The sequence below is a fragment of the Mobula hypostoma genome, chromosome 5 (genome assembly GCF_963921235.1).
Source record: "Mobula hypostoma chromosome 5, sMobHyp1.1, whole genome shotgun sequence".
Classification (NCBI taxonomy): domain Eukaryota; kingdom Metazoa; phylum Chordata; class Chondrichthyes; order Myliobatiformes; family Myliobatidae; genus Mobula; species Mobula hypostoma.
Window position 1 is genome coordinate 170453478 of NC_086101.1, and position 22996 is coordinate 170476473.

Genomic DNA, 22996 nt, shown 5'->3' on the forward strand with positions numbered 1-22996 from the left:
GTTCCATCCAGTAACGGAAATGCTCCCGTGCACATAGCTTTGTCATTTAAAGATCGCATGGATGAACTACAACAATTGTTCATCCCAGTTTGGCAAAAGAATAAACCAGGGAAGGTAGTGCATCCGTGGCTGACAAGGGAAATTAGGGATAGTATCAATTCCAAAGAAGAAACGTACAAATTAGCCAGAAAATGCGGCACACCTGAGGACTGGGGGAAATTCAGAGTCCAGCAGAGGAGGACAAAGGGCTTAATTAGGAAAGAGGAAAAAGATTATGAGAGAAAGCTGGCAGGGAACATAAAAACTGACTGTAAAAGCTTTTATAGATATGTGAAAAGAAAAAGATTGGTTAAGACAAAGGTAGGTCCCTTACAGTCAGAAACAGGTGAATTGATCATGGGGAACAAGGACATGGCAGACCAATTGAATAACTACTTTGGTTCTGCCTTCACTAAGGAGGACATAAATAATCTTCCGGAAATAGTAGGGGACCAAGGGTCTAGTGAGATGGAGGAACTGAGGGAAATGCATGTCAGTAGGGAAGTGGTGTTAGGTAAATTGAAGGGATTAAAGGCAGATAAATCCCCAGGGCCAGATGGTCTGCATCCCAGAGTGCTTAAGGAAGTAGCCCAAGAAATAGTGGATGCATTAGTGATAATTTTTCAAAACTCTTTAGATTCTGGATTAGTTCCTGAGGATTGGAGGATGGCTAATGTAACCCCGCATTTTAAAGGAGGAGGGAGAGAGAAACCGGGGAATTATAGACCGGTTAGCCTGACATCGGTGGTGGGGAAAAGGCTAGAGTCAGTTATCAAAGATATGATAACAGCGCATTTGGAAAGTGGTGAAATCATCGGACAAAATCAGCATGGATTTGTGAAAGGAAAATCATGTCTGACAAATCTCATAGAATTTTTTGAGGATGTAACTAGTAGAGTGGATCGGGGAGAACCAGTGGATGTGGTATATTTGGATTTTCAAAAGGCTTTTGACAAGGTCCCACACAGGAGATTCGTGTGCAAACTTAAAGCACATTGTATTGGGGGTATGGTATTGATGTGGATAGAGAATTGGTTGGCAGACAGGAAGCAAAGAGTGGGAATAAACGGGACCTTTTCAGAATGGCAGGCAGTGACTAGTGGGGTACCACAAGGCTCAGTGCTGGGACCCCAGTTGTGTACAATGTATATTAATGACGTTAATGAGGGAATTAAATGCAGCATCTCCAAGTTTGCAGATGACCCGAAGCTGGGCGGCAGTGCTAGCTGTGAGGAGGATACTAAGAGGATGCAGGGTGAATTGGGTAGATTAGGTGAGTGGGCAAATTCATGGCAGATGCAATTTAATGTGGATAAATGTGAGGTTATCCATTTTGGTGGCAAAAACAGGAAAACAGATTATTCTCTGAATGGTGGCCGATTAGGAAAAGGGGAGGTGCAACGAGAGCTGGGTGTCATTGTACACCAGTCATTGAAAGTGGGCATGCAGGTATAGCAGGCGGTGAAAAAGGCGAATGGTATGCTGGCATTCATAGCAAGAGGATTCGAGTACAGGAGCAGGGAGGTACTACTGCAGTTGTACAAGGCTTTGGTGACGCCACACCTGGAGTATTGTGTGCAATTTTGGTCCCCTAATCTGAGGAAAGACATTCTTGCCATGGAGGGAGTACAAAGAAGGTTCACCAGATTGATTCCTGGGATGGCAGGACTTTCAGATGATGAAAGACTGGACTGACTAGGCTTATACTCTCTGGAATTTAGAAGATTGAGGGGGGATCTTATTGAAACGTATAAAATTCTAAAGGGATTGGACAGGCTAGATGCAGGAAGATTGTTTCCAATGTTGGGGAAGTCCAGAATGAGCAGTCACAGTTTGAGGATAAAGGAGAAGTCTTTTAGAACCGAGATGAGGAAAAACTTCCTCGCACAGAGAGTGGTGAATCTGTGGAATTCTCTGCCACAGGAAACAGTTGAGGCCAGTTCATTGGCTTTATTTAAGAGGGAGTTAGATAAGGCCCTTGTGGCTAAAGGGATCGGGGGGTATGGAGGGAAGGCTGGTACAGGGCTCTGAGTTGGATGATCAACCATGATCATACTGAATGGTGGTGCAGCTCGAAGGGCCAAATGGCCTACTCCTGCACCTATTTTCTATGTTTCTATGTTATTACACAGCCGCAATTTTCTTTTATATAGTATAATGTTAATATAATTTTGAAATGCTAAAATAATTTTAAATCTATGATATAATTTAATATAGCCCTGTGGTTAATTATGCTAATACATATAATGTATAAAAATTCTAAATACTAAACATATCACAATCTTTACTTAGAAACATTTTAGAGCTTCAGTCTATTTAATTTGTTAGTGTTTCAAGTTACAACACTTACAAATTGTAACAATAAACACAGAATGGAAGTCAGAAGCTCATTGTTATTTAAATGCCACCCTGTTGAATGCTCACACCAGTTAGTCAAAACATTTTATTTTTCCCATTGTGCCTGTCAGTTATTTTGACTTGTGAGTTTTGAATTTATTTAAATCTTATATCCATCCCACAACGTGAGGGATTAAAAATCTTTGGGCTATGACCTCGTCACAATGTACGGATACAGTATGTGAATTTATAAGTCTAATGGCTTGTAAAAAGAAGCTGTCCCATAGCCTGTTCGTCCTGGCTTGAATGCTGTCAGACGGAAGCAGCTGAAACAGTTTATGGTTGGGGTGACTGGTGTTCCTGATGATCTTCCAAGCCACCTGCAGCTGTAACTGTCCTCAGTGGAACAAAGTTCACGTCCATAGATGCGCTGGGCTATCCATACTACTCTGTGCCGTGCCCAGTGATCAAGGTTGGTGTGATACAGCCAGTCAAGGTGCTCTCAGTGGGCCCATGTAGAAGGTCTTGAGGATTTGAGTGCTCATGCTGAACTTCTTCAGTCGCCTGAGGTGGAAGAGATGCTGTTGTACTTTTTTTGCCACAAAGCTGGTGTGTACAGTCCAGGTGAGATCTTTGGTGATGTGTATACCGAGGAACTTGAAACTACTCACCTTCTCAACTGCAGACCCACTTATGTTGATCAGGGTGAGCCTGTCTCCATTCCTCCTGTAATCCACAATCAGCTCTTTTGTTTTTGGATATTGGCATCACTGTGTCAAGAGTGTAAACCTCTCCTCTGTAGGCTCTCTCATTACCGCTAGAAATAAGACCAATCAAAGTCATGTCATCTGTGAATTTGATCAGCTGCAGCACAGTTGTGGGTGTAAAGGAAGGGACTCAGGACACAACCCTAGGGGACACCTGTATTGAGGGGCAGAGGTGAGAGAGTCCATTCTTACCACGGCGATCTGATAAGAAGTCTAGGATCCAGCTGCACAAGGCAGGGTGCAGGCTGAGGTCTCTGAGCTTCCTGTCAAGTCTGGGGGGAAATTATGGTGTTGAATGCTGAACTGTAGTCCAGGAATGGTATTTGTATGCATTACAAAAGAAAACATTTAAAGTGCCACAAGCAAGAGAAAATCTGCGGATGCTGGAAATCAAGGTAACATACCGAGCCATACAGTTTTCAAGCCATATAACAATTTCCTGCTCAGAGCAATGGTTAGTCCACACAGCTGTAAATCAAAAATTAAAGAGAATGTAGCCTGGTGATGAGATCTAAGGATAACTGATGTCCAGACTATAGCGATATTACTTGTTCTTGATTACATCATCCATCTTCGAGGGCAAGTGAGATTTTGCTTCAAAATCTCATCTGTAACCAGCACTCTTTTGATGTTGGTTTAAATGTCAGCCTACATCTTTATGTTACCAGAATAATTCCATTTGACTTCCCCAGTCTCAGTTGGCTCAGTACAGTAGTTCATATAGATCCCAGATACTATGCTGGTTGCAAAGGAGTACGGCTATGAGTGGCTAGGCTACAAGAAGCAAGTCTGACTGAGAATTAGGGAAATTCATAGAAGTGCAGCAAATCTAAACATCAGATTTCATCAAATAGATATATTTTACAATGACCAATTAACTTACCAACTGGTATGTCTTTAGACTGTGGGAGGAAACCAGAGCACCCAGAGAAAGCACACATGGTCACAGGGAGAACATATAAACTTACAGACAAGTGGGAATTGAACCCATGATGATGGTACTGTAATGCATTGTGCTAACCACTAATCTACTGTGCTGCCTCGTTAAACTAATGCACAATTGTGAACTCAAACAGTCCTTAAAGTGAAGCAGCTATTCACTTGCAATTTTTCCAGTTCAGTATTTAATATTTGGTATCAATGCAAACTGGTGGAGTTTGAACTTGAGATTTGATTATCACGAGCTGAGTCATGAGACTGGTTGGTTTTACCAATCATTTCCTACTTTGGATTTGCTGTGATTAGTTTGCATTTTGTAACTTGAGTATCCTGTGTTCAGAGATGTTGACCTGCTGTTGAAATAGGATATAAAATTCTCAATGAAGCCATCTAATGCTGTACTTTGTGCAGTCCATGCTATGCAGGAGAAAAATCGTATAATGCCAACTGAGTCAAATGTTCTCTTGGCTACATGTAAGCAGCATTCGTAGTCCTTGCTTTGTAGTAGAAAATTTTTATAATGCCATCTGAGTGAAATATTCTTTTGCTACCTGTAACTTAAAATATTAATGTGGAAGACCTGCATTTTGAAAATGTATTCAGATCTTAAAGCACTATAAGCATTTAAGAAGTATGATGCAATCTGTGTAATGCTGCTATATTGATTGGTCTTCAGTCATTAACATCAATATTGATGAAGTCATTCCCCAAGTGACACTGGGTAAGTAAGATGATGTCATCTTTTGGGTGAGGTAAACTCTATTTATATTTTATCATTAGGTTTGATGATATGCAGTTGAGATGAATTCAGTTAAACCATTATTGCTGAACTTAGTTGCATTATATTTGTAAGCCGTTGTGCCTTAAGGTATGCTTAGGTATTGGAAGAAAAGTATTTGAAGATTAATCTCTCAAAATTGACTGAAAGGTCATAGCCAATAGAAGAACAATGTTCCCTATCTGAAGCATGGTCTGCCCACCATTGATAACTAAAAATTTTGGACCATTACCAATACAACAGTATACACAAACATTTGCTAATGTGTTCTGCAGATCAGTTTTCCCAGCAGAGAGAATCTTGGTGCACTGGTTAACAGCTCATACTTAACATCAGACTCCTGAAACAGGCACTCTGCTGCCAGGTCTTTGATTCCTGGGTGGACAAAGGAAGCAATCTGAGGTGTTTGACAGTTGTGCCAGGGCTTGCTTGCCATTACTTCCCACAACACAAAACTGGTAGTAAGGGCAGTAAACTGGTGTGCGTATAAGGGCAAAAATGCATTACTTCCAAATGAACTCGTGTTTTTTACATACGCTTTGAAAGGGAGAATAATGACACACACCTAGACACTGCTAGGATGGCACAGTAGCGTAGTGGTTAGCTTAACACTTTGCAGTATCAGCAACCCACATTCAATTCCTGCTGCTGTCTCTAAGGAGTTTGTACATTAACTCCTTGACCATGTGGGTTTCTTCCTTCCACAGCCAAAGATGTACTGGTTGGCCTTCGCTTTTTTGGATGACCCTGTGATCTCTAAGTGAGGCTGATATCAGGGCATGTTTCAGGTTAGGTAGGTTAATTGGACATTGTAACTTGTCCCGTGATTAGGCTGGGGTTAAATCGAGGGATGCTGGGTGGCATGGCTCAAAGGGCCAGAAGGCCTACTCCGCCTGTATCTCAGTAAATAATTAAACCCCCACCACTTTGGATGACCCTGTGATCTTGGTCTCTGAGGCTGATGTCAGGGCATGTTTCTTTTCAATATTTTTATTAGTTTCTACATAGAAGAATACAGAGTACAAGAAAGTATATATAAAGGTTGGGGGAAAAAAACTACCAATTACATTATATCTTATAATAACAATCTCATTACTCCATATTCATGTAGGTTAATCAAAGTTATATTGAAATATACTAATTTATTACAAAAAAAGAGTCTAACCCCTAGGGCACGTTTCAAGAGAGAGAACCCACAAAGGTTTAGACCCAGACAAAGTACTCTGGCAGAGTGCTGAAGATGTATGCAGACTGACTGGCATATTCAAGGACATCTTCAACCTCTCCTGTATCTGAAGTTCCCACTTGCTTCAAAAGAGCTTCCATAGGACCAGTATCCAAGAAGAACAGAGTGAAATGCCTCAATGATTACCATCCAGTAGCACTAACGGCAGACCTCAGTCAGATGGAACAGTAACAACATTACCTCAATGATCAACACAGCTGTACCTCAGTGTTGCCTACTTAGCTCCCGCTTAACTCTCTTTCCATTTATGACTGTGTGGCTAAGCGCAGCTCCAACATCTGTAAATTTGCCGATTACACCACTGCTGTCAGGTAAATCATGGGTAGTGATGTGTCAGGTACAGAAGTGAGGTAGGTTATCTGGTTTAGTGGTGCTCCAATAATGCCCTCTTGCTAAGCATCAACAATTAACCCTTGGGTTAGTTGACTTCAAAAAGTGGAAGTCAGGATACCGCATATCAGTTCTCATTGTTTTGTATTAGAGGTGGTGAGAGTAAGCAGTTTCAAGTGTCTGTGTGTTAACATTCCACATGACCTCTCCTGGGCCCAGCACATTGATGCAATCTTAAAGAAGGCACACCAGTATCACTACTTTCTTAAGAGCTTATTGAGATGCAGGGAATTGTGGGCAGAACCTTCCTCACCATTGACAGCATCTACAGGCATCTAACTTTAAGGATCCTTTAAGAATTATCAACTGTGAGTTTGAGTTTAGGAGCTGAGAGGTAATGTTACAGCTATATAGGATCCTGGTCAAACCCCACTTGGAGTACTGTGCTCAATTCTGGTCACCTCACTACAGGAACGATGTGGAAACTATAGAAAGGGTGCAGAGGAGATTTACAAGGATGCCTGGATTGGGGAGCATGCCTTATGAGAATCGGTTGAGTGACATCGGCCTTTTCTCCTTGGAGTGGCGGAAGATGAGAGGTGACCTGATAGAGGTGTATAAGATGATGAGAGGTATTGATCATGTGGATAGTCAGAGGCTTTTTCCCTGGGCTGAAATAGCTAACACGAGAGGGCACAGTTTTAAAGTGCTTGGAAGTAGGTACAGAGGAGATGTCGGGGTAAGTTTTTTTATGCAGAGAGTAATGAGTGTGTGAAATGGGCTGCCGGTGACAGTGGTGGAGACGGATACAATAGGGTCTTTTAAGTGACTCCTGGATAGGTACATGGAGCGTATAAAAATAGAGGGTTATGGGTAACCCTAGGTAATTTCTAAAGCAAGTACATGTTTCATAGCGTTGTGGGCCAAAGGGCCTGTATTGTGCTGTAGGTTTTCTATGTTCTTTCCTCACTATCAGGGTTATGTCCTCTACTTGTTGCTACTGTCAGATAGGACATATAGACACTTAAAGATTCACACCACCAGGTTTAGGTACAGCTACCTTCCTACAACCATCAGTTTCTTGAACCTATCTGTACAATCTCAGCAACGGAATGCTTTAGACCACCTCTTGCGCTCCATGTCTTTGCCTTTAATTGTCTTTATTTTGTTTTGCACTAAGGTCTTTTGTACAGTTTTTCACTGTTTGATATAAATTATTTTGTGTTGTCTGAACCAATGCATGTCATGCTGTGGCAAGTAGTTAATTGTCTCTGTACTTCACTATACTTGTGCACACGCCAATAAACTCAGTTTTAGGTGACATCCCTTCGCAGCCCTTTCTTTGCCATGAGAAGGATTGCATTTGATATCTGTATTGGCATGTTGTAATCAGTGGTTGCTTTGCAGCTGGAGCCAAGTTAGGAACACAATGGGTCAAGTATGTGAGCGAGTTTGTTGCCTTAACTGAGGTTTGGGGCATGGTCTTAAATTGTGACTGGATTTAGTGGATTATTCGTCTTTCTGAGTTAACTTTCCGCAACTTAAAAGTTTGTTCATCAGACTGCATATTCTGTTCCCCTCATTTTTCCACATTGTTCTTTTCTTTTTAAATCTTTTTACAATTATTATATTATTCAAAAATAACACGAGCACATCGAAGTAAGCAACACTTACAATGTCTCAAGGAGAAAAAAAACATTATTTTAAGGATTGAAAAATTTTGGTGATAATTTTTTTTTAAAAACCCTACTAAGCAGAAAAAGTCGGCGGGGGGGGGGAAGACCCATTAGGTGTACAACCCGGAGCCATGTGTCATACAAAAAGCTTCTAAAGATAAACATCAAACTGCCAGCAAGAAAAAAAATATACCAAAAATTTACGATTAGATCGTGGAGGTTCCACATTGTTTATGTGCCAGGATTGTTTATCCTCTAGGACAGATGTTTTTAGGCCTTTGTATTTTTGATCATGTCTTTTGTTACCTCCCCTACCTCTGACTTCTGCTTTCTCGGGTTTTATTTTGAATAAAATATTATCTCTATGCAAGTGCTTCTTGTGGTTATTTTCCTGTTGACTTCAGGATGCTCAGTATTTTTTTTGAATATGTAGTAACATCATGTTTTATTTGCCAACAGAAGCAATGGCTAATGAAGGAGCAATTTCTGAAGTTGACATTGTAGACGCAAAGTCCATCACAATCAGTCAAGGGTGAGATGGTTTTGTTTTTTTTTCAAAATATATGCTGTGTTCTCATTGAGTTCTTTTACAATTTGTAGCTTTTACATTTGCTTTTTATTTCAATTGGTTCAATGTAATCCTTGTAATCTGAGTAATATGAATGTATGGGAAATTGGTTTATTGTCATGTACTAAGATGGTGATAATCTTGCATACTGTTCATACAGATCAATTCATTACAACATTGCCTTGAAGTAGGACAAGGCAAAACAGTAAGTGTATAAAGTGTAAAAGAATGGAGTGTAAAATCCACTGGAAAAAGTTCAGTGCAGGTAAAGTATAAAGTGCAAGATGATAATGACGTAGATTGTGAGGTTAAGAGTACAACTTATTGTACTAGGGAGCCATTCAATAGTCTTAGGACAGCAGAATAGGAACTATTCATGAGCCTGACGGTAGCTGTTGTCAGGCTTTTGTATCTTCTGCCCAGTGGCACAAGGTAGAAGAGAGCTTGTCCAGGTAGATGGGATCTTTGATTATCTTTGCTTTATCCAGGCAGTAAGAATGTAGATGGGGTCCTTGGAAGGTGGCTGATTTCCTAAGTGGACACAACTCAGAAAAGCTATCTGCAGTTTCTTGTGTCATGGGCAGAGTGGTTACCATACCAAGGCATAATGCATCCATAGGATGCTTTCTATAGTGCAACAATGAAAACTGGCCGGGATCAAAGGCGATGTGCCAAATTTCTTTCACCTCCTAAGGAGGCACTGGTGAGCTTTCTTGGTCGTGGGTCAACATCGTTGCATCAGGACAGGCTGTTTGTGCTGTTCACTCCTTCGGACTTGAAACTCTCAACCCTCTTGACCTTAGCACCAGGAGCTTGTGTACCATATTAATACACTTTGCTGAAATCAATCCAGCTCTTGTTGACCTTGAGGGAAAGTAAAATTGTTTCATTTTCACTCCTGGCCATTTCTGGCATCTCTGAGCCTGAATGTTTGAAACCTCAGTGAGCAAAGCAATTCTGAATTGGCTTATTGCTTATTTCTTGCCAACTATCAACAACAAACTGTACTGCCTATAAAAGGTTAAGCTTTGGACTTCAAAAATCATTGCTTTTTGAATTGACATCCGTCAGCCTAAATGGATTCATAACAAGCACACACAACTGACATTATTTAAAAACTTTGCTCTAAGCACACCACAATATACAGCCACACAAATGCACAGGACTAATGCTAGTTAGAAACTGTTCAGCACAGTCTTCTGTCCCAATTCAGCAACATATTGTCCTAAATAAATGAAGGGAATCCTGGCTATTTTCTTGATTGGTTTTTGTCTTGAAGAATTGTCCCAAGTAAGTGGCTGCCCCAATTAACTGGCATCTACTGTATTCATAATTTATACTAATCTACTTTAACATTATACAGGCGTGCAATTCAGTTACTTGCCTTTTCCTATGAACTATGTGCAAACCAATACATTGCAAAAGACCAGATTTACAAAATATACTTGTACTTAAATTTGTTTACACCCACTCATAATTCAGCCTTTGCAGCTGCAATTATTTTTGTGAATGTATGAATCAGGCTTGAATGCCTTGCTGCCACAGTTGTTGTGCAAACAGTGACTAGACCTTGGGCAACTCCTAACAGACTTCCTCAGGATGATCCTAATGGCATTTCACTGTTGTCATAGGCTTTGACAAAAAGGCCATCAGATCTAGGAGTACAGATACAGGTGGACAGGCTGGTGAAGAAACTGTTTCATGCTTGCCTGCATCGGTTATGGCATTGAATATGGAAGTTAGATGTAATGTTGCATCTGTATAGGTTATTTGCTTGGTCATCACATTTGGAGTACAGTGCCCAGCTTATAGTAAATATGAAGCTGGAAAGAATGCAGGAAAAATTCCTTGAATATACTATTATGACTGGAGGGGTTGAGTTTAAGAAGAGACTGGTGAACCTGGGACTTTTGCCTTGGAGTGTAGAAAACTGAGGTGTAATCTTATAGTGGCATATAAAATTGAGGGGCATAGGTAAAATGTATGGGTGCAGTCTTTTCTAGTACTACTCGTAGTTCCTTGTTTTACAGTTTTTTTTCTTCCTTTTTACTCATTCACTTACCTTTTGAAAGCTATTGAATCCTTGCCAGATCCTAATCACTTGGTTCTTTTTGCTAATTATTATCATTATGTGACCATTATTGAGGATTAATCAGGTCTCTACTGCTGTTGATTAGAAGGTGTATCTTTTATTTTGAATATCCCTGGCCTCTTTTTTTAACCACTTCTGGGATCTCACTGTCTGCTCATTTCATCCTAGATCCCAGATTTAGGTATTTCTCAGCAGACCTCTAATTTGCAACAGTCGTCTTCTTATAGGCATCCGTTAGTCTCATGAGACCATGGATTTGCGCCTTGGAAGGTTTCCAGGATGCAGGGCTGGGCAGGATTGTATGGAAGACCAGCAGTTGCCCATGCTGCAAGTCTCCCCTCTCCATGCCACCGACGTTGTCCTAGGGAAGGGTATTAGGACCCATACAGCTTGGCACCGGTGCCGTCGCAGAGCAATGTGTGGTTAAGTGTCTTGCTGAAGGACACACACGCTACCTCAGCCAAGGCTTGAACTAGCGACCTTCAAATCACTAGACGAACACCTTAACCACTTGGCAACAGTGAACTACTATATATCAATATATGGGAATTAAAAAAGGAAAAACTATATTGACTATATTATACCACTTTGCGCACTTTGAATATTATTAGAAAATCATAATAACTAGAAATGAGTAAAGCAAGTGACCCTTTAGGCTGCTCTACAATTTACTACCTCAGACCACTTTCCAATGCTATTTCTGTTATCCACTTACTCAGATTTTGAGTCTTTTGATCTCAGTTTTAAATGGACCTAATGAGCGGGAAGCTGCTTGTGATAGAGCATTCCAAAGTTCATCACCGTCCGAAGAAATTTCTCCTCGTCTAGGTCCTACATGGTTTACCCTACATTTTCAAACAATGTTTCCTGACACAAGATTCTTCAGTCAGGGAAACATTTTATCTGCATCCGATCTTTGAAGCTCTTCAAAAGTTTTTGTAAGTTTGAGATTTTTCTCTCATTCTTCTGAGCTCTTGAATACTGTCCGGTCCATTCAAATTTTCTTCCTATGATATCACTGGAACCAGTATAGTGAATCTTCATTGTACTCTGTTCATGACATGTACATCCTTTCTAAGGCAAGGAGATCATGACTATAGATATTATTCTGCATATTAAGTCCCAAGAGCTCTTTGGATCTTAAATTTCTTTATCACCATATTAAAATCATCTTATAATAAAAGTTGATAACACTGTTTGTCAATGTATTTGGTCATTGTGCTTTCATGTTTGTCTTTGGTGATTTGTATTAAAGTTTGTTTTGAATATCAGCACTCTCTAATCTCTCACTACTCAAATATAATGTTATATTCAAACATGCATGTTCTCATTCACGGTGCGCCACAGTAGTGTAGCAGTTAGCGCGATGCTATTATAGCTTGGGATGCAGATTTCGGAGTCATTTCTGGCACTGCCTGTAAGGAGTTTATGCATTTTCGCTGTGACCATGTGGTTTTCTTTGGGTGCTGTGGTTTCCACCCACAGTCCAAAGACATGCCAGCTAGTAGGTTAATTGTGATTAGTGTTAAATATGTGGGTTGCTGTGATTAGTGTTAAATAGGTGGGCTGCTTGTTGGGCTGGAAGGATCCATTTCACACTGTGTCTCTAAATAAAATAAAAACTTGGCTTGTTCATTTCCTCTTAAAACCTTTTTCTGTCTTCCATAGTGTTCACAATTCTGCCTACTTCAGTGTCATCAGCAAATCAGAAAGTATAACATTCTGTACTTTGTTTTAAATTGGTAATATAGTCCATGAAGAGATGGAACCCAAGCACAGAATCCTGCAAGCTTTCATGTGTCACAGCTTGGAAGATTTCAAAGAATCCACTTATTTAATATCACCAGCATATGTTGTGAAGTTTGTAGTCTTTGCAGCATCAGTGCAATGCAATGCATAATAGAGAAAAAAACATGAATTACAGAGTATAAAATAGTTAAATAGTGCAAAAAATTTTTTAAAAAGTGGTGAGGTAGTGTGGATGGGTTCAATGTCTGTTCAGAAATCTGATGACAAAGGGGATGAGGCTGTTCCTGAATCGCTGAGTGTGTGCCTTTAAGCTCTTATACCTCCTTCCTGATGGTAGCAATGAGAACAGGGCATGTCCTGGGTGATGAGGGTCCTTAATGAGGAATGCCACCTTTTTGAGGCATCTTTGAAGGTGTCCTGGATACTGCAGAGGCTTGTGCCCATGATGGAGCTGACTAAATTTACAACTCAGCAGCATACTTTGATGCTCTACAGTAGACCTCCTCCCCACCCTGGAGGGTGATGTAACCAGTTAGAATGCTCTGTAGAAATTTGTGATTGTCTTTGGTGACATAACAAATCTCCTCAAACTAATGAAATATAGCTACTGTTATGCCTTTTTTGTAGCTGCATTGTTATGTTGGGCCCAGGATAGATCCTCAGATGTTGACACCAAGAAACTTGAAATTGCTCACTCTTTCATTTTCTGATCCCTCTGAGGATTACCTTTTTTGAAACTATAATCCATTCTTTGGACTTACTGATGGTGAAAGCAAGGTTGTTGATGCGACACCACACAACTTGTTGATATATCTCACTCCTGTATGTCATCTTGTCACCATCTAAAATTCTGCCTACAATAGTTGTGTTGTCAGCAAATTTATAGATGGCATTTGAGCTGTGCCTCCTCCAGGAGGACCACTACCTTGTTATAGGGTTTGGAGGGTTATGCCATTGTTGATGCCAGCGAGGTCGCTATGTTATTTCTGATTCACACAGATTGTGGTCTTCTGGTTAAGAAGTTGAGTATCCATTTGCAGAGGAAGGTACAGAGGCCCAAATTCTGGAGCTTTTTGATCAGAACTGTAGGAATGATTGTGTTAAACGCTGAGCTATAGTCAATAAACAGCATCTTGACAAAGGTATTAGTATTGATGGGTGAAGAGCCAATGAGATTGCATCTGCTGCAGACCAATGGTGGCAGTAGGCAAATTGTAGTGGATCCTGGTCCTCGCTGAGACAGGAGGTAATTCTACCCATAATCAACCTTTCAATGCACTTCATTGCTGTAGATGTGAGTGCTACTGGATGATAGTCGTTAAGGCAGCTCACCCTGCTCTTCATAGACACTAGTATGTTTGTTGTCCTTTTGAAGCAGGTGGGAACTTTCAGCTGTAGCAATGAGAGATTGAAAATGTCTTTGAACACATCCACCAGTTAGTTGGCACAAAAAACTGCTAAATAGAACAGTGATCAAGCAAGAAGAAAGATGTTTATAGAAACAAATTTATTACACAGCTTGCTTTGTGGTGATGCATGATATTCATGGTGTGTTGATTTTGATTTAAAATTGGATCACAATTATAATGGAAAACATAATGTTTAATTCAAAATGGCACCACAAGCAGAAAATAACAAGACAAATATTACACCCATTGCAGATCGAGGAGCTAAGACTTGAAATATGGAACATTTTGAACTTGTCAAAACTTTTGCCTGTACAGACATGCAGGACAATCATGTCAGCTGTTGGGTAATACATTCCGAAATAGATTGCTAACACAGTTGCTTTTCCTTTCACTAACAAATGGACAGTACTGTTTTAGAACATGTGAATTTCTTGCAGGCATTTCAGGCTGTCATCAAATGCCTGATAAATTTTAAAATAATCTGGCAAAGTTCCTGGGAAAATGACAGATAATGCATTACAATGAGTTTAAAGACACTACTTTATAATTCAGTGCACTAATGTGTAGTGTCCACTTTGCAATAATAGATTTTATTAAAGTTATGGAAAATGTTCAGAGACAACATGGTCAGTATTGGCTTTACAAACCTTGCTTTGAAGGGAAACGATTAATTTTGATGAAGCTTCTCAGCCAGATGGAATTTGTAATCTGAAGCTGTTCTTTGAAATTGCAATCAAAAGAGAAAATACTGAAAATACTGCTCTGGTTGGGCAGGATTTCTAGAGTGAAATTATTATTGTGTCATGTTAATGACCTGTGGACGACCTTGGATTGTCTTCTTTCAAGTTTCGGCAGCTGAGAGGGCTATAAAGGTTATGTGGTCTTGTTTTTCCCCACGGTGGCAAGATCAAATACTAGAGAAGTATCTTTAAGATGAAGGGACAAAATTTAAGAGTTACAAGGCAAGCTTTTTTTATTTGCTCAGTGATGGGTAACTGGAATATGCCGCCAGGGGTGATGGAGTAAGCAAGTGCAATGACAATGTTTAAATTCTAGGCACATGAACAAACAGAGGATGGAGAGAGAGAGAGAGAGAGACCATGTGCAGAGACTGGTGTGTTTAATTTAATTTGGCATTGTGGTCAACACCGACCTTATGGGCCGAAGGGCTGGTGTCTGTGTTGTACTGTTCTACGTTCTGTTGGATCTCTGTTATTTTCTGATCCTTGACATTCTTCTGGGAGTCAGGAATGACTGCAGTCTTAATTCCAAGATTTCAGTTTATTTTAGAGTACAAACAAACATGCAAATATAAAGCAAGCTAAATAAAGAACTGAGAAACAATGCTGAGAGGTAAATGGATGTGGAGACTAAAGGAATAAAGATGCTGCCTCTGAAAAATCCATCACTTTTATAGATGAGTTCTTTAGATAGGAATAAACTAGTTAATAGGCTACATACTTAATCCAATTACATCAAGTGTGTAATACTTAGCCAGTGAGCAAGTTGATGAACTGTTAGTTCAGCTGCTATACCACTTTCTGCCAGTGAGTGGGGATGAACCACCACAGACTGTGACAATTACATCCATTTGTTTGAAAAGTACAAATCTTATAAAGTGTATTATTTTTAAAAAAAACAGTTTCCAACAGTCTCCCCTTTTGATTCTGTAAGGGACCCTGACAGAATCATGTCTGAAAATTCAGAGGTGGAAAAACTTAAAATATCTACATTATGGAGTAATCGCTTTTAAACAAACACAAAACAATGTAGATTATAATAAGTCGATTAACATTTGTGTTTGAAATCTTCCCATGGTACTTGTCTTAATCTGGAGTCACTTTAGCTACCTTTCAGTGCTGGTGTGTATCCACTTACTTTTACTTTCTACCTTAACTGCTGAATTAATAATTAACAGTACTTGGTAAGGACCTTCCCGCCAAGCTCCCAAGGCTTTCTTAATGGGGTTTCTTGATAAGGGCCCACTTGCCAGGAATCAAGGTGTGTCCTCCTCCTGATAGACCGCTCCAAGCAGCAGAAACCTGTCGAGAAGCCCGGTGTCCTCTTCTATCCTATAATATGCGTATCCATTCCGCTTGTTTTATTGGTCACTGGGTGAAGACTTGACCTGTCTGTACTGATCTTATTCGGCCGTTGATATCCTGCTCCACTTGTTTGGCAGCTTGTACCAGTTCACTGTTGGAAACAGCACTTTCATTCCAATTTGCTTTTGTTAGCTTCACTATTTTGGCAACATCTGGTTTCAAACCATCCATGAAATTTGACTTGAGAGGGCCATACATAGGGTCTTCAATATTATCCTTGTTTATTGCTGGTACTCCTGAGTAACTGACCCAAAGTGTCCTTTTGTGGTCTCCATATTCAGAAACATCCTTGGACAGCTTTTGTTTGCAGTCGACCGCTTTCTTCCATAGAACCATAGAACATTACAGCACAGAAACAGGCCTTTTGGCCCTTCTTGGCTGTGCCGAACCATTTTTCTGCCTAGTCCCACTGACCTGCACCTGGACCATATCCCTCCATACACCTCTCATCCATGTTCCTGTCCCAAGTTTTTCTTAAATGTTAAAAGTGAGCCCTCATTTACCACTCATTCCACACTCCCACCACTCTCTGTGTGAAGAAGCCCCCCCAATGTTGCCTTTAAACTTTTCCCCTTTCACCCTTAACCCATGCCCTCTGGATTTTTTTCTTCCCTAGCCTTAGTGGAAAAAGCATGCTTGCATTCACTCTATCTATACCCATCATAATTTTATATACCTCTATCAAATCTCCCCTCATTCTTCTATGCTCCAGGGAATAAAGTCCTAACCTATTCGACCTTTCTCTGTAACTCAGTTTCTCAAGTCCCGTCAACATCCTTGTAAACCTTCTCTGCACTCTTTCGACCTTATTAACATCCTTCCTGTAATTTGGTGACGAAAACTGAACACAATACTCCAAATTCGGCCTCACCAATGCCTTATACAACCTCACCATAACATTCCAACTCTTATACTCAACACTTTGATTTATAAAGGCCAATGTACCAAAAGCTCTCTTTAGGACCCTATCTACCTGTGACACCACTTTTAGGGAGTTTTGTATCTGTATTCCCAGATCCCTCTGTTCTACTGCACTCGTCAGTGCCCTACCATTTACCTTGTATGTTCTATCTTGGTTTGTCCTTCCAAAGTGCAATACCTCACACTTGTCTGTATTAAACTCCATCTCCCATTTTTCAGCCCATTTTTCCAGATGGTCCAAATCCCTCTGCAAGCTTTGAAAACCTTCCTCACTGTTCGCTACACCTCCAATCTTTGTATCATCAGCAAATTTGCTGATTCAATTTACCACATTATCATCCAGATCATTGATATAGATGACAAATAACAATGGGCCCAGCACTGATCCCTGTGGCACACCATTAGTCGCAGGCCTCCACTGAGAGAAGCAATCCTCCACTACCACTCTCTGGCTTCTTCCATTGAGCCAACGTCTAATCCAATTTACTACCTCTCCACGTATACCAAGCAACTGAACCTTCCTAACTAACCTCCCATGCGGGACCTTGTCAAAGGCCTTACTGAAGTCCATGTAGACAACATCCACTGCCTTCCCTTCATCCACTTTCCTGGTAACTTCCTCAATAGATTGGTTAAACATGACCTAGCACGCGCAAAGCCATGTTGACTCTCCCTAATAAGTCCCTGTCTATCTAAATACTTGTAGATCCTATCTTTCAGTACTCCTTCCAATAATTTACCTACTACCGACATCAAACTAACCGGCATATAATTTCCCGGATTACTTTTAGAGCCTTTTTTAAATAACGGAACAACATGAGCTATCCTCCAGTCCCCCGGCACCTCACACGTAGATACCAACATTTTAAGTATATCTGCCAGGGCCCCTGCAATTTCAACACTAGTTTCCTTCAAGGTCCAAGGGAATACCCTGTCAGGTCCTAGGGATTTATTTACTCTGATTTGCCTCAAGATAGCAAGCACATTATCATCCAGACCATTGATATAGATGACAAATAACAATGGACCCAGCAATGATCTCTGTGGCACACCACTAGTCACAGGGCTCCACTCACAGAAGCAATCCTCCACTACCACTCTCTGGCTTCTTCCATTGAGCCAACGTCTAATCCAATTTATTACCTCTCCACGTATACCAAGCAACTGAATCTATCTAACTAACCTCCCATGCGAGAAGTCAATCTGGTTTGGGGCTTGTCCAACCAACCATGCCTGAATTGCTTCCCACCTAGCTGGTAAAAACTGTTTATCCTCTCCTATACTATCTTCAACTTGATGTGACAACTGGTTTATTTGCTGGGTTGTTAGCGTGGTAGCTAAAATTTGAATGCCATCATATCGGTGCAATTTGTATATATTCTTAATTTATTGAAGTTCAGCCCAAGTCTTTAAGCTTCCTTTTTTAGGATATGCAACTTCCCTGGGTGATTTGCCAATTTTTTTTCTGGATCTGATGGTTGATCACAAACCTCCTGTTTCCTTTCATACATTAGTCTTGCATGTTTTGAAAGTCTTGCCATGCCTGCCAGCCCAATTACAGTACCTCATTACTGTCATCATCACTTGAACCACTAGAGGTCTCTGAGTCAGTATCACTTTGCATTTCCTTGGAGATTCCAAGGTGTTACTGTTTCTGGGGCCTACTAAGTATTGGCTGCCTTTCAAAATGATTGACATTGTTGTTAACAACACCCTCTAGTTTGGCTGAACCGCCCACTGGGTTGGCTGCCTGCATAGTGACTTTGTGTCATTTCACTTTGCAACTCCAAACAAAGCTCTCGACTATGGACAACCTTTGCATGTCATTTTGTTTTACTGGTTCTGTCAATGCAGAAATCTGTTTTTTTGCTGATTTATTATCTTTTCATACTGCCTTTTTTCATGTTATGCATTTTTTTTCTTTTTCAACCAATTGATTTTCTAAATCAGCGCGTTCACATTTTAAAGTATCAATTTGGACTTGCAACTTATAAGCTCGCACGTTCATTGCTCTGTTAAAGTTGCTAGTGTCCAAGCTGTTTTTTTTTAAGTTCTCAACCACATCTTTTTGATCTAGCAGCATATCACTTCATCATCACTTATCAGCTGGTCCTCACTATACTTAAAATCAATAACACATTTCTCCTGTATTTCTTTACAAACAGTATCAAGTTTACATACGTCACTTAAGTAAGCACTTAAGATTTCACTTAACTTTTCCTTCTCAGCTGGGAATTTGAGGACCCGCCAGTATGTTTCGGGCTTTGGCTATTGTATTAGTTTTGATCTTAAGGAATATTCTTAACTTTTAGGTGTCAAAAATCTCACAACCCCATTGTGACTATAATAGTGGGTTGCAACCAAATACTATCTTAAAACTTTTGTTGGCCTCTTGTTCGATGACTCACACAACTCTGTTGTGACTATAATATCAGTCTCTGGGTTTCGGATAATTTAGACTAGCCCTACACAGGATGTACAACCCCGAAAAATCCACCACAACTTAAATGCAGACTCCGCTCACTCTTGGACTCTCGTTAAATGATGTACTGAAGATATTTATTCTCAGACTGAGGAATGGAGGAATGTCTTGCCTCCCAGCTGCACGCTTAAAACTTCCTTCCCTAATCTCTTTTTTTTTCCTTCAAATAATCATACCATATGGGTCATAAAATTGTTGGATCTCTGTTCGTTTTCTGATCTACAAGGTTCTTCTGGGAGTCAGGAATGATGAGCAGTCTACATTCCAACATTTCAGTTTAGTATACCCTACAAAGAAACATACAAGTACTAAACAAATTAAAATTCAGAGCTGGAAACAATGTTGAGAGGTGAAGGGACGTGAAGACAAAAGGAATAAAGATGGCACTCTGAAAAATCCATCATTTTTGTACATAATATAAAAAATTCCTTAATTTCTAGAGTTTGTTGATTTTATCTAATTCAGTGCATTCCAGATGTGCTGTGAATTGATCAGGAATTGATCACAGTGATGGATCATGAAGAAGGCTGCATCTGGATTTACAACACTTGTAATTTTCAGTGATTATGAAATATGAATGTTTAAAAATGTTCCAATTCTTGTCCAGCGTTACAGCAGCATGGCTGCAATAAACTTATCTTGTTTGAAAGGTTAGTAATGTCTTTTAACAAAAATGGGAGATGATGCAAGTATCTAAAATACTGAATAGGATAGATATAAATAAAGGGATTTAACTATCACTTTTACGGAAGGTGTACTACAAAGTTTATGCCGATTTTTAAGATTTAAAATGCTTTTAAGCTGTAGTCAAAACTAAGGGTTGAAAATTATATTTAAAACTTGCTCAGTGGCAAGAATTCCCTAGTGCATAGTCCTTCATTTTTCATAGCATGCTCCCTTCTCATTACAACCATTGAGGAGGTGGTACAGGACCTCAATGTTTTAAGAACATTTCACCACCATCAGATTTCTGAAGGGTCCATGAACACCACCTTGTTATTCTTCTTTTGCACTGTTTTATTTATTTATTATAACTTAACGGTTAACAGCCAAGGATGTGCTGAGCCAAGACAACATATGCCAGTGATAATAAATCTGACTGTGACATTCTGATTAAATCCAAATGCAGAGAGCTTATGATAAAATATTGGTCATTTGCTTGACTAAGAAGTAATGTCTTAAAGGGTCCCAGAACAGATCCCTGAGGCACACCACTGGTCACCAACCTCCACGCAGAATATGACCCGTCTACAACTGCTCTTTGCCTTCCGTGGGCAAGCCAGTTCTGGATCCACAAAGCAATGTCCCCTTGGATTCCGTGCCTCCTTACTTTCTCAATAAGCCTTGTATAGGGTACCTTATCAAATGCCTTACTGAAATCCATATACACTACATCTACTGCTCTTCCTTCATCAAAGTGTTTAGTCACATGCTCAAAAAATTCAATCAGGCTTGTAAAGCACAACCTACTCTTGACAAAGCCTATTCCTAATCATACTACAGGTGTCCCCCGCTTTTCGAACGTTCGCTTTCCAAAACCTCACTGTTACGAAAGACCTACATTAGTTACCTGTTTTCACTAACAGAAGGTCTTTTCACTGTTATGAAAAAAAGCAGCGTGCGGGAGAAAAAGCAGCGCGCGAGAGAAAGCAGCACGCGCCCCGAGCAGCTGCTCTCCCCCGGATTCGTAACGGCATTCTCGCCAGCATTACTTAAACACATGCCTGTGAGCAGCCGTTAGCAAGATGAGTTCTAATGTATCGGAAAAGCCTGAAAGAGCTCGTAAGAGTGTTAGATTTAGCGTATACTAGACATAATTAAGCATTTCGATCGTGGTGAACGAAGTAAGGACAAAGTGAGTTTGGCTTGTGGAAGCTGATGAAGATGATGTTGAAGAGGTTTTGGCATCCCATGACCAAGAACTGATAGATGAAGAGCTGATGCAATTGCAAGAGGAAAGGATAACAATCGAAACCGAATGCAGTAGCAAAATGGACATGAAGCAACTGCGTGAGATTTTCGCTGCAATGATAAAGTACGACTTTAATTTTGAAAGGATACATCGGTTTAGGGCATATTTGCAGAATGGTTTGAGTGCTTACAAAGAACTGTATGATCTAAAAATGCGCGAGGCTAAGCAGTCAAGCAAGCCTTCCACATCAGCCACAGCAGACGACGAACCTCGACCTTCGACGTTGAGGCGGGCAGACATAGGAGAAGATGACCTGCCTACCCTCATGAAAACAGACGACAAGATGACACCCCAGTGTCCCACCACCCCAAACCCCGGGCCGTGGACAGATACCAATCTGCGGAGAGTGCAGCGGTAGCCGAGAGGCACCCTGCACATCTTTAAGAAAAAAACCAAAATAAACAAGCTAATTAATTAGGTGCCGCCCAGCACGTAAATGTTGGCCCAGATCAGAGAGAATTGCCGATTGCGTCTCCTCTGATCTGGGCCAACAATTACGTGCCGGGTGGTATCTAATTAATTAGCTTGTTTATTTCGGCTTTTTTCTTAAAGATGTGCTGGTTGCATCCCGGCTACCGCTGCACCCCTGCATGCTTCACGGATCGGTATTGGGTCGCTGCCTGAAGGGTGGGGGCCACTGCACCACCCCAACCTCCAACGACTCAGCCTAACACACCATCATCAGTGTGCTCGCTGTCTTCCCAATTCCCGTAAGTGATACTACACTGTACATACATTATTTCTACGAGGGAGTTAGATATGGCCCTTGTGGCTACAGGGGTCAGGGGGTATGGAGGGAAGGCTGGGGCGGGGTTCTGAGTTGGATGATCAGCCATGATCATAATAAATGGCAGTGCAGGCTCGAAGGGCCGAATGGCCTACTCCTGCACCTATTTTCTATGTTTCTATGTTTCTATATCGGCTGTGTATTTTTACGTGTTATTTGGTATGATTTGGCAGCTTCATAGCTTAAAGGTTACTGGAGGGCGCTTGCACGGTGTTTTTGCCAACGACACTTGCGTGAGATTTTTGCTACGGAGAACAGTGCAGGCAATTATTGTGGAAAAGTATTTCTACTTTATGTAGGCTGTGTATTCATCATATCATTCCTGCTTTTACTATATGTTACTGTTATTTTAGGTTTTATGTGTTATTTGGCATGATTTGGTAGGTTATTTTTGGGTCTGCGAAAGCTCACAAAATTTTCCCATATAAATAAGTGGTAATTGCTTCTTTGCTTTACGACATTCCAGCTTACAAACTGTTTCATAGGATCGCTCTACCTTTGTATGGCGGGGGAAACCTGTATACCTCTCCAAATATTCATAAATCCTGCCCCTCAAGATCTTCTCCATCAATTTACCAACCACTGAAGTAAGACTCACTGATCTATAATTTCCTGGGCTATCTTTACTCCCTTTCTTGAATAAAGGAACAACATCTGCAACCCTCCAATGCTCCGGAACCTCTCCCATCCCCATTGATGATTTAAAGATCATCGCCAGAGGCTCAGCAATCTCCTCCCTCACCTCCCACAGTAGCCTGGGGTACATCTTATCCGGTCCCGGTGACTTTCTTGATGCTTT

General features: G+C 40.6%; 1 protein-coding gene across 2 annotated transcripts in view; it reads left to right on the forward strand.

Moving 5' to 3' along the window:
* The window catches only part of LOC134347171 (caspase-7-like), a 59526-nt gene that overhangs the window by 1788 nt on the left and 34742 nt on the right, over nt 1–22996 (forward strand). Inside the window, exon 2 of one of the 2 annotated variants that reach the window (XM_063049407.1) lies at nt 8572–8644. In XM_063049407.1, the coding sequence (XP_062905477.1) occupies nt 8577–8644 (68 nt within the window). In that variant the 5' untranslated portion in view covers nt 8572–8576. The remainder of the gene's footprint in view (nt 1–8571; nt 8645–22996) is intronic. The other variant, XM_063049408.1, reaches the window with a different exon arrangement.